Consider the following 13798-nt stretch of genomic DNA (forward strand, 5'->3'; position numbering starts at 1 on the left):
CTGTTAACATCCATCAGCTATACAGGAGTGCTAGAATGTGAACAGACTAGGCGGTTGGTCAGTGCGGTAGGGTTGTAGAATTGTAAGTCTATTCTATTCATTTACTTAATACGTTTCTATTGTTTATTTGAAACTGACATTGTCTTTAATCTGCTGTCTATGTTTCATTGTCCATTGTTGCATACACTTCTTATCATTCCCAACTTGCCTTTATACCTTGTAATAAGCATACCAAGGTGGTTTTTACACAAACTAAAGAGTCTGTGTGGGTGCCCATAGGGACATTTGAGCTACAAGTGGTATCCTGAGTAGTCTCCTGGTGGAAGAATCCACATCTACGCAAGCTTTGGAGAAGATTCGGGTGAAGCCACTGAGGATGAAAGAGGCGAAGGAATGCACACTTACACAGCACACTTCCTGCAACACCCCTCAGAGTGGCGGAGCCAGCGTGTGTTACAACAATAAATGACGTCATACAAGTGGGTATGGAACCTGTTTTTTTTTTAACACATACAAGCACACGGATTCTGGAAAAACAGTATGAGTCTCTTGATTGAGGAAAAAGACAGTAAATACATATAAAGATAAAGTGACAATTGTAAATAGCACTAGCAGCAGTGGTTGCTATATTTACAGAAAATCCCTGGCACACATTATTAAGACTTGCAGATTGAATGAATAAAAATGTGTTTATTGATGAATTTATATATACAGTTGCTCTGAAAATATATGCAAAGCTGAGTACATTGAATAAAGCAGTGAATTAACCCTTTAAAGGGGGTCCATTATACCAGAAAGGCATGTACTGTGAAGGTATATCTGTAAATAGGTCAAGGGGAATAATCCTTTATCTCCCACAAAAAGTACTGACAGACTCTAATTCTGTACATCAAATACACAGAATCTATTGTGTAAGGAGCCGCCATCTCCTACATACAAATAAGGCAGTTACTCTGATAACTGAACCAATTCTTATGAGAATGTTGTCTAGGAAATAGTGTCTTCACTCAGGCACTTCATGACCAACATTCATAACAGAAATTGGTTCCAAGTGAATTGTTTGATTCAGCCCACAAAATGGCTGCTGTGGGTATATGAAAGCAAAAGGGATTCTTTAAGGGTCTCATGTACATTAAGGCTTTGGTATAACTGCATTAATTCTTTCTATGGAGGAATTTCCAACCTGAACTATGAACATGAATTTACTTCCAATCAATGATACCTGTGATTTGGGACCATTTTGCTGCACTAGATCATAGTCACAGTCTGTCAGGGATACTAAAGAATTAGGAAGAGGCTCCTCTGACTCCCCCAAAAGAAGGTAGTTCTCTGAGAAGGGAGCTTTCCTGCCTGCAGGGGTGGTGGGAACACACAGCGCTGGCACAAGTTGCAACATCAAGCCACGGCCATCTCAGTGAACACAGCAATTGGCATAATCATACACATTGCCTCACACACTTGATGATGCAACTGATGTCACACAGTCAATCCCACTTCTTCTGTATGAAACATAGGTTACTATGCTCTAGATTTGCAGCACAGCAGTAAAAAAAAAGTTTATTTTATTTATTTCACTAGTTTATTTTTCGATTATTTTGAGTAATCTGATAAAAAAAACCTCTTAACTAATCTAATATTTTGCATGTCAATTGGAGGGTCATTGTAACTGCTGGGGTGGGTAGTGCAGTGCCTGCCTTTGTTCCATATGTCACTTAAGCTTATAAGAGACTTGCTAGCAGAAGAGAAGAGGATACAGCAAATGGGGAGGAAGTTCTCCTTCGGTTGATTACATATGGATGATGTCAGCTTTTCGCAGGCAAAGTGGTGTGTCTGGCGGGATACCGTTACTTTGGATCTCATTACCATCCAGGCGTAAAACCTGCAGCTGAGAGAAGGTGGTGATATCCACAAACGTGCAGAAACTTTTAACTGAGAACTCTGGAAATGATAAAAATGGAAATGTCATGTCACTTTTCTTTTGTAAACCATGCATTGTAGCACATAGAAACATTTTATACCACATGCATATTTTCCACAGGATATGTTTTAGTATAATTGTATTAACCATATGTGTTATTATTTGATTTAATGTCAATCTAGATGTATTAATAAATGATTTCATTGTTATCAATAGCAATATGAGCCAAATCATATGTAGGCTATAAGAGAGTATGGCTTAGATGCATAAGATTGACAACCTAAGAAAATGGAGTATAGTTATGCATTAGATAGCTTTAGGTAATGCATGCTTAGTGTATACCCAAAGTACAATCAACGAAGTTTGGTTATGATTTGTCTATGAAAAGAATTTCATGAGAATGCAATAGGACTGATGGCTGCATGTCCAACTATATGGTATCTATACTGTATTTCTAGACATGTAATTATGCAACGCCAAGTCCAAGACTAGTAAGGTATTATTTTACTTTCTTTTGTAATGTTCATTATTTTTGGAAAAGACTGCAGGCTAGTGCCTACACAGTGCCTGATGTTGATATCAGGGAACAAGTATGAATATCAGGACATGGATGACAATAAAACTGCACAATCCAAATTTATAGAGTTCAAAGAACGATTAAACCCACTATTGAAAATTAAGACATATATATATATATATATATATATATATATATATATATATAAAATATAACTATAATACCTGATATACCTTATGTTTAGTGTTCACTAAATATGTCCAGTATTTTATCTGTCTCACACCTTTGTTGAAATCAGACGTGTTTGATACAGTGCAGGAGCCTGAGTTTCTCTATCGTGCAGCATCACTCTGGTATAGGAATGAGTGAAACTGTCCACATTTAATTTCTTTATATGACGTGTTCTAGATCAACTTTAAAATGCTATGTAAGAATAAACCTGTCCAGTATTTGTTTAATGGATGAAAAAGCAGCTAGTATTTCCTGCATTCAAAAAAATCATTTTTACTGCTTACATTATTATTATTATCTTTAATTTATAAGGCGCCACAAACAAAGGGTCCGCAGCACTGTACATAACATGCCAAAAACAGTGAGCCATGACACAACATGATACAGAAAGAACAAAAATGAACAAAAATATATACACAGACACAGGTAACAAGGTAATGCAAATCAAATTATTACTGGGACAATGAGTGAAAGTGATGGTAGACATCAGCGAGAAGTAGGCCGAAGCTTAAGAAAATAGGGCTAGGGAAGCAGGTCAAGAGGTACAGAGGGTGATGGAATAGTAAAAGGAGCACACAAGGAAAGAGGGCCCTGCTCCTAAGAGCTTACATCCTAAAGGAAAGGGGAGACACAAATAGGGTTGTACTAACTGGGGGAGAGAGTTAGGAGGAGGACTGATAGACTTGAATAAAGAAATGAGTCTTAAGGGCACGCTTGAAGCCTTTGAGAGTAGATGCTAACCTGATGGAACGTGGAAGATCGTTCCACAGCTGGGGAGCAGCCTGGGCAAAGTCCTGGAGATGGGAGTGAGAAGAGGTGATCAGTGAAGCAGTGAGGCGGCAGTCAGAGGCAGAGCGGAGGGGGCAGCTAGGAGTGTAGGTAGAGTTGAGATTGGAGATGTAGTGAGGGGAGGATTGATTGAGAGCTTTAAAGGTGAGGGTGAGAAGTTTAAATTTAATTCTGTAGGCCATGGGGAGCCAATGTAGTGACTGTTGGAGGGAGACAGCAGAGATAAAACGTCGGGAGAGAAAAATGAGGCGGGCAGCAGCTTTGAGGATAGATTTAAGAGGATCAAGGCGAGAATCAGGTAGACCACAGAGAAGGAGGTTACACTAGTCAAGACGAGAGATTACAAGCGCGTGAATGAGGGTTTTCATAGCTTCCGTGGTGAGAAAGGGGCGAATTTTGGATATATTCCGAAGGTGGAAGTAGCAGGATTTTGAGAGGGACATATTGTGAGGCTTGAAGGAGATGGAGGATTCAAGGATACATTACAACATAGTTTGTCCTGTAGAAAATGTACTTCTTTTTTTGCTTTGCTCCTAACTCAGCATCAGGCCTATTGTCTTTACTTTGCACAATCATCATCATCATCTACAGCAAACTCATTCACATCAGTCACTGCCCCTGGAGCTTGCAATCTAAATCCCCTAACATACACCCACACACACACACACACACACACACACACACACACACACACACACACACACACACACACAGATTGAGAGAGACTAAGGGCAATTTAATAGCAGCCAATTAACCTATCCATATGTTTTTGGAGTGTGAGAGGAAACCAGAGCACCCGGAGGAAACCCATGCAAACACGGGTAGAACATACAAACTCCACACAGATAAGGCCATGGTCAGGAATCAAACTCATGACCCCAGTGCTGTGAGGCAGAAGTGCTAACTACTCAGTCAACGTGCTGCCCATGCAAACCCCCTCTAACTCTAACATTTTGACTGTGTGATATTATCTATTGGCAAAATATCCCCCTGTATTGCCTAATTTTCAATTGATACAGTATTATGAGTTACTGAATTTTGCTCAGTGTTGCACTTTTATCCTGCCTGTTCATAATCTAATGAGGATCTTATGGATTTTGGTCAGACTGTATGTAAAATATGAATGATCTGTCATTATATCAGAAAGTGTGCAAAAGCAATCAGAACAAAGTCATCATGTGGCCCTTGTAAGACCTCACTATGCCACACTATAAGGTACATATTTTAAAATAAAAAAATATTTTATTGGACTGCTCTTGAACTTGGCTTAAAAAAAGTTTCATATAAGAGCATACTCCAATTACTTTTAGTCATTTTCTAGGCACGACTTAGTTTTTTCTGTTTATTGCCCAGTCGTGAGTGTTATCCAACAGTGTCATTGAAGTGCCAATTATATCAGATTGCTTATTTCTAACTAACAATTCCAGATGCGCAGTTTGATCAGACATTTATTTTAGCAAGCATGCAAGGTATCTGCCACTTGGCTTTCTTGAATTAGCAGCTACACTATTTTTTCTTACAAATGGATTTAGAGATTTAGCAGTAATGTAGCAAAATAAACACCAGCAGCTGATATACTATTTCAATAGAAAAAAAACAAGGCACTAATATAAACGTGACATGTGTAGAACTAAAACCGTTAGGATTTCAAAACAAGATTTACCTTTGGTACTCCAATCAACCAGTAAGTATGAATTCACAAAACAGTAAACAGGGCCACAGCACAATCATGGCATTAAATTACATAATGTACAAAGCAGTAGCATATGGTCTATTACTGCAGAATGTGGCCAAATGTTTCATTAGTCTTAATATTAAGCTTTACATTTAGAACTGACAGTGTAGTTACTATTGAGGTCACAAAAGTTGCAATTGTCATGGAGTTTGTATCCCAAGATACCCCATGCTACACAGATAGCGGATTAACACTATAGCTATCGACATCTTCGCTGGACCTCCACTAGTCACAGGAACAGGAGTAGTTGGTTGGTTTGGCAATGTAGTCTATGAACACTGTGTATGTTCCATCTGTACAGTTCCTGTATGACACCTAGCCAACGACCATAGGAAATTGCCTCAATAAGGAGGTATTGAATCTAACTGTAAATGGAACTTCAGGACCAGGGTTAGGGGGAAAATCGTAAGCTCTTTTATTCACATTAAGCTTCAGGTGTAGGCGAGCTACTCACTTAGAATTCCTGATAGACATTTGGGGGCTGCAGCTGAGTTAGACGTAAGACTGTTTCTTTACCATAAACTATGCTTTCCATACAGTACATGAGCACAAAGTCGTACTATTTGTTCACATCTGACACTCGTACTTCCTTAAAGCTGGAGAGGCAGTTCAGGGGAATGAAAGGACAGTCTACTGTAGGCCAAGGACAGTAAGTGTGTGCTTGCGTACTGTATAACATACAGCTGCCTATGCTACTGGTACAGAGCTGGATGCATCTTGAGATGCCTACAATTCAGCATATGGACATAAAGACAATTTTTTTACATGTGTTTTTGAACTTTTTGTAATGCACATTTATCCAACTCAGCTTCAGGCCTTTGATCATTATTGTTGGAACCTCTGGTGTAATTTTTGGTACAGACAAATAGAGCTGTGCCATCAGCATACGGGTGGCAGCTAAATGAAATGGATTTGACGAGGAGCAAAAAATATTTAGAGAAAATAGTGAGACCCAGTCATTCATTTTTAAGTTACATCAAGAATTAAACAATTGAAAAGTATTTTTTATAAAAAAAACACTAAATGAACTCGACCAAGAATTAGCAGTGCCAGGGAACCCAAGTACTTGAAGAACATTAGAGAGGAGGGAGCTGTCAATGCAAGTAGTATGGAGTAATTTAGGTCATTGGCCACTGTCACAAGTACAGCTTCTGTTGAGCGATGTCTGTAAAAGCCAGGTTGGAATGAACCAAGTAGGTTATGGGAAACTAGAACATCAAGTCATTGTTTAGCAGCTAGGCGTACAAGTATTTAGCAGCACAGTGAAAACTAGAAGGAGGATGGTAACAAGAGGGCTGCAGGCCCATAGTCACACTTTAACAAACATTCCGTTACAGGGATAAAAACTGGGCTCAGGGTTGTCTGTTCCCTTAGCCTGTGATTAGATGCTGTACAGGCAGAGAACGAATCTCCTTACATTTATTTCTGCCAGCCAGCTGATTGGAGGATAATCCACCCACTTTTACGACAAGCTAAATGTGTATCTGCGCCCTCTCAATGAGAAATATTTCCAATCCCAACAGATGTGGGAACAGACTGTACAGCAACAGTGCTATACACAATTAATTATAGTTCTACATCTGTATGGCCTTTAACCAACAAGATCCCACTTGGAGATGCTCAAGCTGCATTATTTGTCTGCCCCTGAGAGTGTATGTGTGACTTTTGGACATGTGGGGTTCATCCCATTTGCCCCCAAATGTAATGTTTTTTTTACCAAAAGATGTATTTATATAAATTTACTGTGTCAATTATTTCCATACATCCAAAATGTATATATAAATGTATATAGGGTTACTCACTAGCACAATGCATTTGTTTTTATCATATTGATAGTAAGAAAAATCTTACATTATTATCACATTATAAGTATGATCAATGGAGATCCTGAGAATTATAATCTGCCTCCAGTCTTATTTAATTAGAATGCACAAAACACTGAACTTCCAACCATCCATGGAGTGGAGTACAAACATGTATTGTCAAGATCGCTTGTCTTTCAACCACATTTTCTTTCTCGGAAATCAGAAAAATACCTGGATAAAATTTAATTCAAATGTCTGCCGGAAATATTGTTAACAATGAGGGTGTTTTCCCCACATATTGTCCACCTCATAGATCGCCTTGTGTGTGTCTAGGGACAGAGGTCTATTCTAATCAATGTGGATTCGCCAGGTGGAAAACTGAGTAATTATGGGGCTCTACACCACATATTTTCATTGCCTTACTGCAGCACCAGAAAAACCCTTGAATATTATTCACACATTTCTTGTATTTATCAACTTTTAGAAAAAATAGAAGTTCATATTTTTTCTTCTTGAGTTGTTGGCAATGGCAAACATAAATACCATGATTTACTCCAAGTAGGAAGGGCTTTACTCAGTTTAGACTTTTAGCAAATGTACTAAATTCCCTGACTTAGTTAAGACCTGCGGTAATCTGGACAGTTTACAAACCCTATGTAAAACCCAGCCACAAAGGTTAGGAGGTTACTAGGACTCAAGCATTTAGTTTATTTAGTGGGTACTCCAATACCTTGCACAGCCACTCACTGCTCTCTGCAATCTCCCGCAGGCAGCATGTAGCATGTGGACAACACATTGTGTGTCTGAAATGTGATCAAGTTGGAATAAGACTCCTGTCACTCCTATTGACCCAGTCTGCTTTGAAACAGGCAGAACCTGGAATTTGGGAGATCCACCATAAAGCTTTAATATTGGACCCCAGGTAAGTAACATTTGGAGACTAGGATTCATTAGGTTATTTTAGTTTTGGTTGCTATTATCCTTTAATATGCCCTACCCACCAAAAATTGCAGGATCCATGGTAGCTGGGCACAGTCCCTAAGTGTTGTCTTTAACCATTAAAAGGTCTTTTTATGACTCAGTTTCTTGCCCCTTCTCCAAATTAGTAAAGCTGTCCATGTCTAGATACTTTCTCTGTGGAAACATGAATGATACTTATTGTCTCTGTCAACTAGATTACTTCACTTGCGCATAGTATTTTAAGGAAATGCTCAAAATATAGCCTGTTAAGGCTAGAGAAAATCAGGTTTAAAGCACAAGTAAAGCTATTTAGGACTTTGCCATATATCAAAGTCTGTGTATAATTGAGCTAAATAATATATCTGACATAACTAGTCAGATCTGTTTTAATAAAGGATCAACATGTAAGTGATGGATTTGGCATAAGAGAGGCCCTAAATGAACATCTGTTTCCCCCCTCTGGTATCTTAGGCAGATTAGACCACTTGTTTCATAGATTTTCCATGTCTCCTCATTCAAGTGAGCTTAACCAATGTGGTATAAGTGGTAAAAATGTAACAAATAGTGTTCAAGTAAAACACCACCTAAATGTATTTTCATCCATAGAGTTTGTAGGTGCGGTGTTACCACCATCCAATGTTGTCCTGATGTAGCAGTCCAGATCTGCAATCCTATCTCTTACTATGGCAGGCTAGTTGTAAACTGGCTCAGTGGGTGTTGATGTCCTTTCCCTGTGAACTTCCCATTCATGTGAATGGGAAGTTCATAGAAGACGGGCATTGGAAACACCACAATCTGCTTGAATAAAACAAGAGGTAGTAAGGGGAAGGATTGCAGCGTTGGATGATAAGATCCTTCAGTGGACCTTATGCATTGGAGTAGCACTGCATTGGAGGCAAATATCTTTACCCTACCTCTATATTAGTCTAATATTACAAAGTCATATATCTAATCTACCTCAAGCTTTAACTCTAGACTTAGCATTAACCATTCCCTAGTTGAAGCCTATGTCTAACCATACAACTAGACCAACCTATAAAACTATTTTGAGTCCTAAAGAGATTTAATCTTGCTTCCCCAAATTCTATAAATTTAAGAAACACTCACAACCAGAATTTCAACTGAAATCATAAAGAAAAAAATATTTCTTGCATCTTCTACTACTCTCTTGAGAAAACATGATAGATCCTACTTTTGACATACAGTTGCAAGTTACTCTATGTGTTGTAACAGGGTATGGGCACCTGGGCTCGCTTACACTTTAAAGTACTTAATTAATTTGTTTATACTTCACTAATTCTATCTCGGATCCTATCTGTTTTATAATTCAGAGAACGCAGACATGAGGACAGACATTAGAAGGGTGGTGCATCTACACCTTGCATCGTTCTGAGGCAGTTCAAAAGACAGATCTTATGTAGCTTGCTGGATTCCAAAGTATCGGAATTTTACTGTACAGACTGAAAATTTATAAACAGGGAAATGGAAAACATGACTGGAATGGTAACGTTATTATTTTTGTCTTTTGTAAGCACCAGTTTAGATGGTGTGTAATAGCTGTAGCTATTTCTGATGGAAGCAGGAGGCAATTATGAAACTTTATGTATTAATATTGCTGCAGTGAAATGTCAGTGTTAGAATGATAGTGTATTTTACTTTTATGCTTCTGCTGTATCCATTAATATGTATTTTTGGTGTTTAGATGCTTTCCCAACACAGGCAAGCACATGTGGCACAATTATAGTAAATTAATGTATAGATGATTATAAAATATTAAAATGTTTAACATTCATAGTTGTAAAGTGAAATGGTATAGTAAGTGTATTTATAAATATGTTCTATACAGTGTTCGCTGTTTATTTGAGGATTGTTTTTGCTAAATTTATTTGCATAAGTCATTTTCTTTATACATGCATTACTTGTCTCACCTGCGATCTGGTTTCCTTGCAAGTATAGATGCTGCAGTCTGATGCTAACCGGTGGTATACGATGCAGTTGGTTATAAGACAGATCCAGCTCCACTAGGCTGCTTGTATTAAATGTGGCTCCTGGAACCCCATCGCTGGTCAGTCTATTATGTGAGATTCTAACATATTGTAGCTTTGGGTAAGCTTTGAAATAGTCATTTGGCACCGAGCTTAGTTGATTGTACTCTAAATATACTTGTTCAAGAGAGTCAGGAAGTGAATCTGGCAGTCTTCGAAGCTGATTGTTGCTGAGGTCCAAGTGCACCAGGGACTTCAGACCCCTCAATGATTGCCCCACTTCCTGAATTTTGTTCTCATGAAGATACAGGGCAGTGAGATTCTCTAGACCCTCCAAAGCATTGTTGGGAACTCGGTTTATCTGATTGGAAGAAAGATGTAGTTCACGGATTGAACGAGGCAGCCCACTGGGTATGCGGGTCAGATTATTGTGCTGGAGATACAGTCTCTCCAAATCTCGAAGCTTGGAGAAGGACTTTCTGCCCACCTTATCACTCTGAATCTGATTCCCATGCAGCGCAAGCCACACTAGACCAGTAGCATTGTCAAAAGCACCATCTGGAATAGCACTAATTCGGTTGTTCTGGAAGTAAGCATATTTAACTCGAGATGGAACATAGGGTAAATATTGTAGGTTTCGTCCGTCACAATACATAGCAGTTGGAAAAGTTGGGGGGCACTCACACTCCTGGGGACAGTCACTCACTGATGGGCGTGGGGGTTCTGCCGGTTCTGGCTCATAATCATAGGAATAGGCTGGGTAGGAGGGGCCACCATAACTGTACTGCTGATTGCGTAAATAGGCAAACCACCAGTTGGAATCATATTCATAATACTGTGACCACGAGACTTTACAGAAAGAGATCAAAAGAATTATAGCAAGGGACTTCATTCTGCAGATTCTGGGGGGAAAAAAATAATAGTAACTTTTACTAGACCCAAGAGGATATTCTTTAAACACTTCATAGTGTATAATAATTTTAAACATCTCTGCAAATCAGAAGAGGTAGTAAAGTTGGTACATAATGCACATTTAAATGTGAAGCATAAACTTCATCAACATTTTGATCAAGCAAAGAAGAAATTGTAAGTTGTTGCAATCTTTGTACAAATTAATATAAACTTTACCGTGACTGGTTATGCATAGATAGAGAGTGACCACTGGTGTTGAATATGTGTGTACATATGAATAACCTGTGAAGTTCTGTATATGAGATTTATGAGTTAACAAGAGTTTCCCAGCAAATATATTCTAGTGTATTATGTCGATGCATTAAAATTGGGAAAGAGATGAGCGACAATGTGCCACTAACTGAAAGCTAAATCAAAAAGCATATTAACTTTATTTTGAAAAAGAAAGTGATTTAGTGATATGCAAAGTACAAAATTGATATATTATAATAATTGATATATTGTAATGCGTTTTTGACCACTAATGTTTAAATAATGCCCTCAGTACTATGCAATCCAGTATATTGAACCTTTAATAGCAAGCTATCTGATAATATCCTTACCTTATGTGTCCTTGGTATATTTATATTATAGTATCCTCAAAGATTATATGAGCAGGCTGAGTCTCCAGGTGCGTTGCAGATTTACACCTAAGTTCTGCCTTATACTGTATGCTATAAATAGACACACAGTAGCTGTGCCTGTGTGTTCAAATAAATGATGTGACTTTCTCAAGTTACCAAGTATTACTTCTTTGTATCCCTTGTCTCTTCCCTTCCACACTTCTTCTTATCCCAGTATAAAAAATACTTTCCCCACTCACTCAGCTTTGCTCTTTTTCTCTCCTCTTTTTCTCTGTCACGCTCTCTCTCTCTGCTCTCTGATGAGCTCCTTCCTCTGTGTCCTTACGAGGTGTTTATGGAAATTGAGACCTGGGATGAAGATGGAAGTTTTCCTCCTTCTCCTGCCAACTACAACCTTCGCTTGTAACTTCTGTGGCTCCTCCCTGTCTCCTGCCCCTGACTGTATTGCCAGAGTTACTCTCATGCAATAAGGCACTCTTACATTTCTGTGTGTCAGTGTGAGTTGAAATTGTGTTAACAATAGAATTCTCTGACAACTATTTACAAACCTTTTTTATGGCATGAAAAGTACTATACTATCTATGCATCATCACACAACCAAACCACACTAATAAAATGTTCCTAGTTGGACAGAAGATATTTGGAATGTGGCCTCATTGGCTTCCCTCAAAGACCTAGGCTCGTTTGCATTGACTGATGTAAAATTTAGGACTATCAGGTGGACATAGCATGATGCATATAAGTCAGTGTATACAATATTACACAGTGCTGCTTTGTCTATCATTGTATGACCCTCATCCAATTTGGTCAGCAACCTGAGTTGCCAATTAAAACAATAAAAGATTGTATATATCCAAATACCCCAAAGCTGGACAGCTCTGCCGCTCAGCTCACTAATATTGATCCTCACAATTTCTAGAGGGTCATTCTTAGGTTATAGACCTGCTTTTTTAATTTGTTAAATTTAATTTGGGTTTGCTTACAGGAAGCAGAAAACTAGAAGGGACAGCCATGGCAGTGTTGCTGTCCCTTAACAAGAGATATCTTACAGATATTTTTCCTTATCAGGCTTCTGAAAAGGTTTTACTTAAAAGGACTGAGGCCAATACAGCTAGTAAATTTCTCTTTTCCATCTCTTCATAGACCTTTAGGGGGATTGTATAAGTTTTGTAATAGGTCTCACAGAGGAACCTATCTATTATTAGCTAATCATACAATAACTCAAGATAACTCTAACTAAGTAGGATAAAGGGACACAAACCACTACAATAAGTCACACAGCTTAATAATTTAATGAAGTTTGACCTTTACTTTCCCTACTGTCTCCTACAGGTCAACTCCATCTCTCTGCAGTGAAAGTGGCCTCCACTTATTTTCTCCTTCTGCAACATTTTCCCCAGTTGGGAATGTCGAAAATGCAAGGGACTTCATTTGGTTTCAGGATGAAGCATATTCTTCTCTCATAAATGTATATTTCTGCCTTGTTGTCAATGGGCCTCATTAAGGAAACACACTTAATGAACACTGCAAAATGCCTTGATTTTGCATCAGTGTGTGCCCAGGTGCTTCACCCAATATTGTAGTTAAATAAAGAATCAGCATACGATTGTGAGTTCTGCAAGTTTTTGTGTTTAACTTGCTTAATTTGATGGTGTACTGCACTATTGCACAACCCATGACCCACAAAGCCATTTTTGCATCTTGCAGATACAAGGAGACCTGGGATGTCAGCACAGAAAATACTTTGCACTATTTCCATTGTGGCGTCTTGAGTAACCCTGTATCTGTCCTGTCCCACACTGTTACAGGAACTCACTATGGCTGGGGGGAGAGACTAACTGCTCAGCCACTCACCTCCCTGCAACAGCTGATACAGAGTCTTCTATTTAATCATTGTATTTTCAAGGCTTTGCCTACCATCACAAGCATGAAGAGCTGAAACTGAGTGTGATCTGGGTTTGGACTGGACTTTGGCACACTCTCCAATTTCATGACTCTTTATTACCTTATTACTCTCTATTTAACACTTCCATCCATTCCTCCACATATCTCCCCACATCATTAGTCCATTCTACATGCCCAAGCCTATCCCCTCTATCAGCTGTCACTCCCCTCTCCCTCACATATCACCTTGTGTTCCCCGGACATCCAATCCCGCCGACCTTATTACCATCCTTCCTCTCACTTCACTTCCCCTGTCCTGCACACTCTTGAATGCAAAATCTGTCTGCAATAAGCTTAATCCCATTCATGACATCTTCCTTTCCCATTCCTTTGCTCTCTTGGACCTTACTGAAACATCGATCTCACCTCTGATACTGCT

General features: G+C 38.8%; 1 protein-coding gene across 2 annotated transcripts; it reads right to left on the minus strand.

Annotated features, from left to right (window-relative positions):
- Positions 1–698: 698 nt before the first annotated feature.
- On the minus strand, positions 699–11850 carry FMOD (fibromodulin). 2 transcript variants are annotated; one of them, XM_075196037.1, is made up of 3 exons: positions 11715–11850; positions 9884–10842; positions 699–1938 (listed from the first exon to the last, which is right to left on the minus strand). In XM_075196037.1, the coding sequence occupies exons 2-3, from the start codon at positions 10830–10832 to the stop codon at positions 1787–1789; spliced, it is 1101 nt and encodes a 366-aa protein (XP_075052138.1). In that variant the 5' UTR covers positions 10833–10842; positions 11715–11850; the 3' UTR covers positions 699–1786. The 2 variants fall into 2 exon arrangements, with proteins under 2 accessions (XP_075052138.1, XP_075052139.1); XM_075196038.1 differs by having other exon boundaries at positions 11455–11850.
- Between the last annotated feature and the right edge of the window lie 1948 nt (positions 11851–13798).

This window comes from Mixophyes fleayi, chromosome 2 (genome assembly GCF_038048845.1).
Source record: "Mixophyes fleayi isolate aMixFle1 chromosome 2, aMixFle1.hap1, whole genome shotgun sequence".
Lineage (NCBI taxonomy): Eukaryota > Metazoa > Chordata > Amphibia > Anura > Limnodynastidae > Mixophyes > Mixophyes fleayi.

What these genes read in the sequence shown, in the direction of transcription:
- FMOD (XM_075196037.1), bottom strand. Translation starts at nt 10,832, where the DNA reads ATGAAGTCCCTTGCTATAATTCTTTTGATCTCTTTCTGTAAAGTCTCG. An exon ending in GCAAGGAAACCAGATCGCAG is followed by an intron (nt 1,939 to 9,883) that starts GTGAGACAAGTA and finishes TATCATTTCCAG; the next exon opens with AGTTCTCAGTTAAAAGTTTC.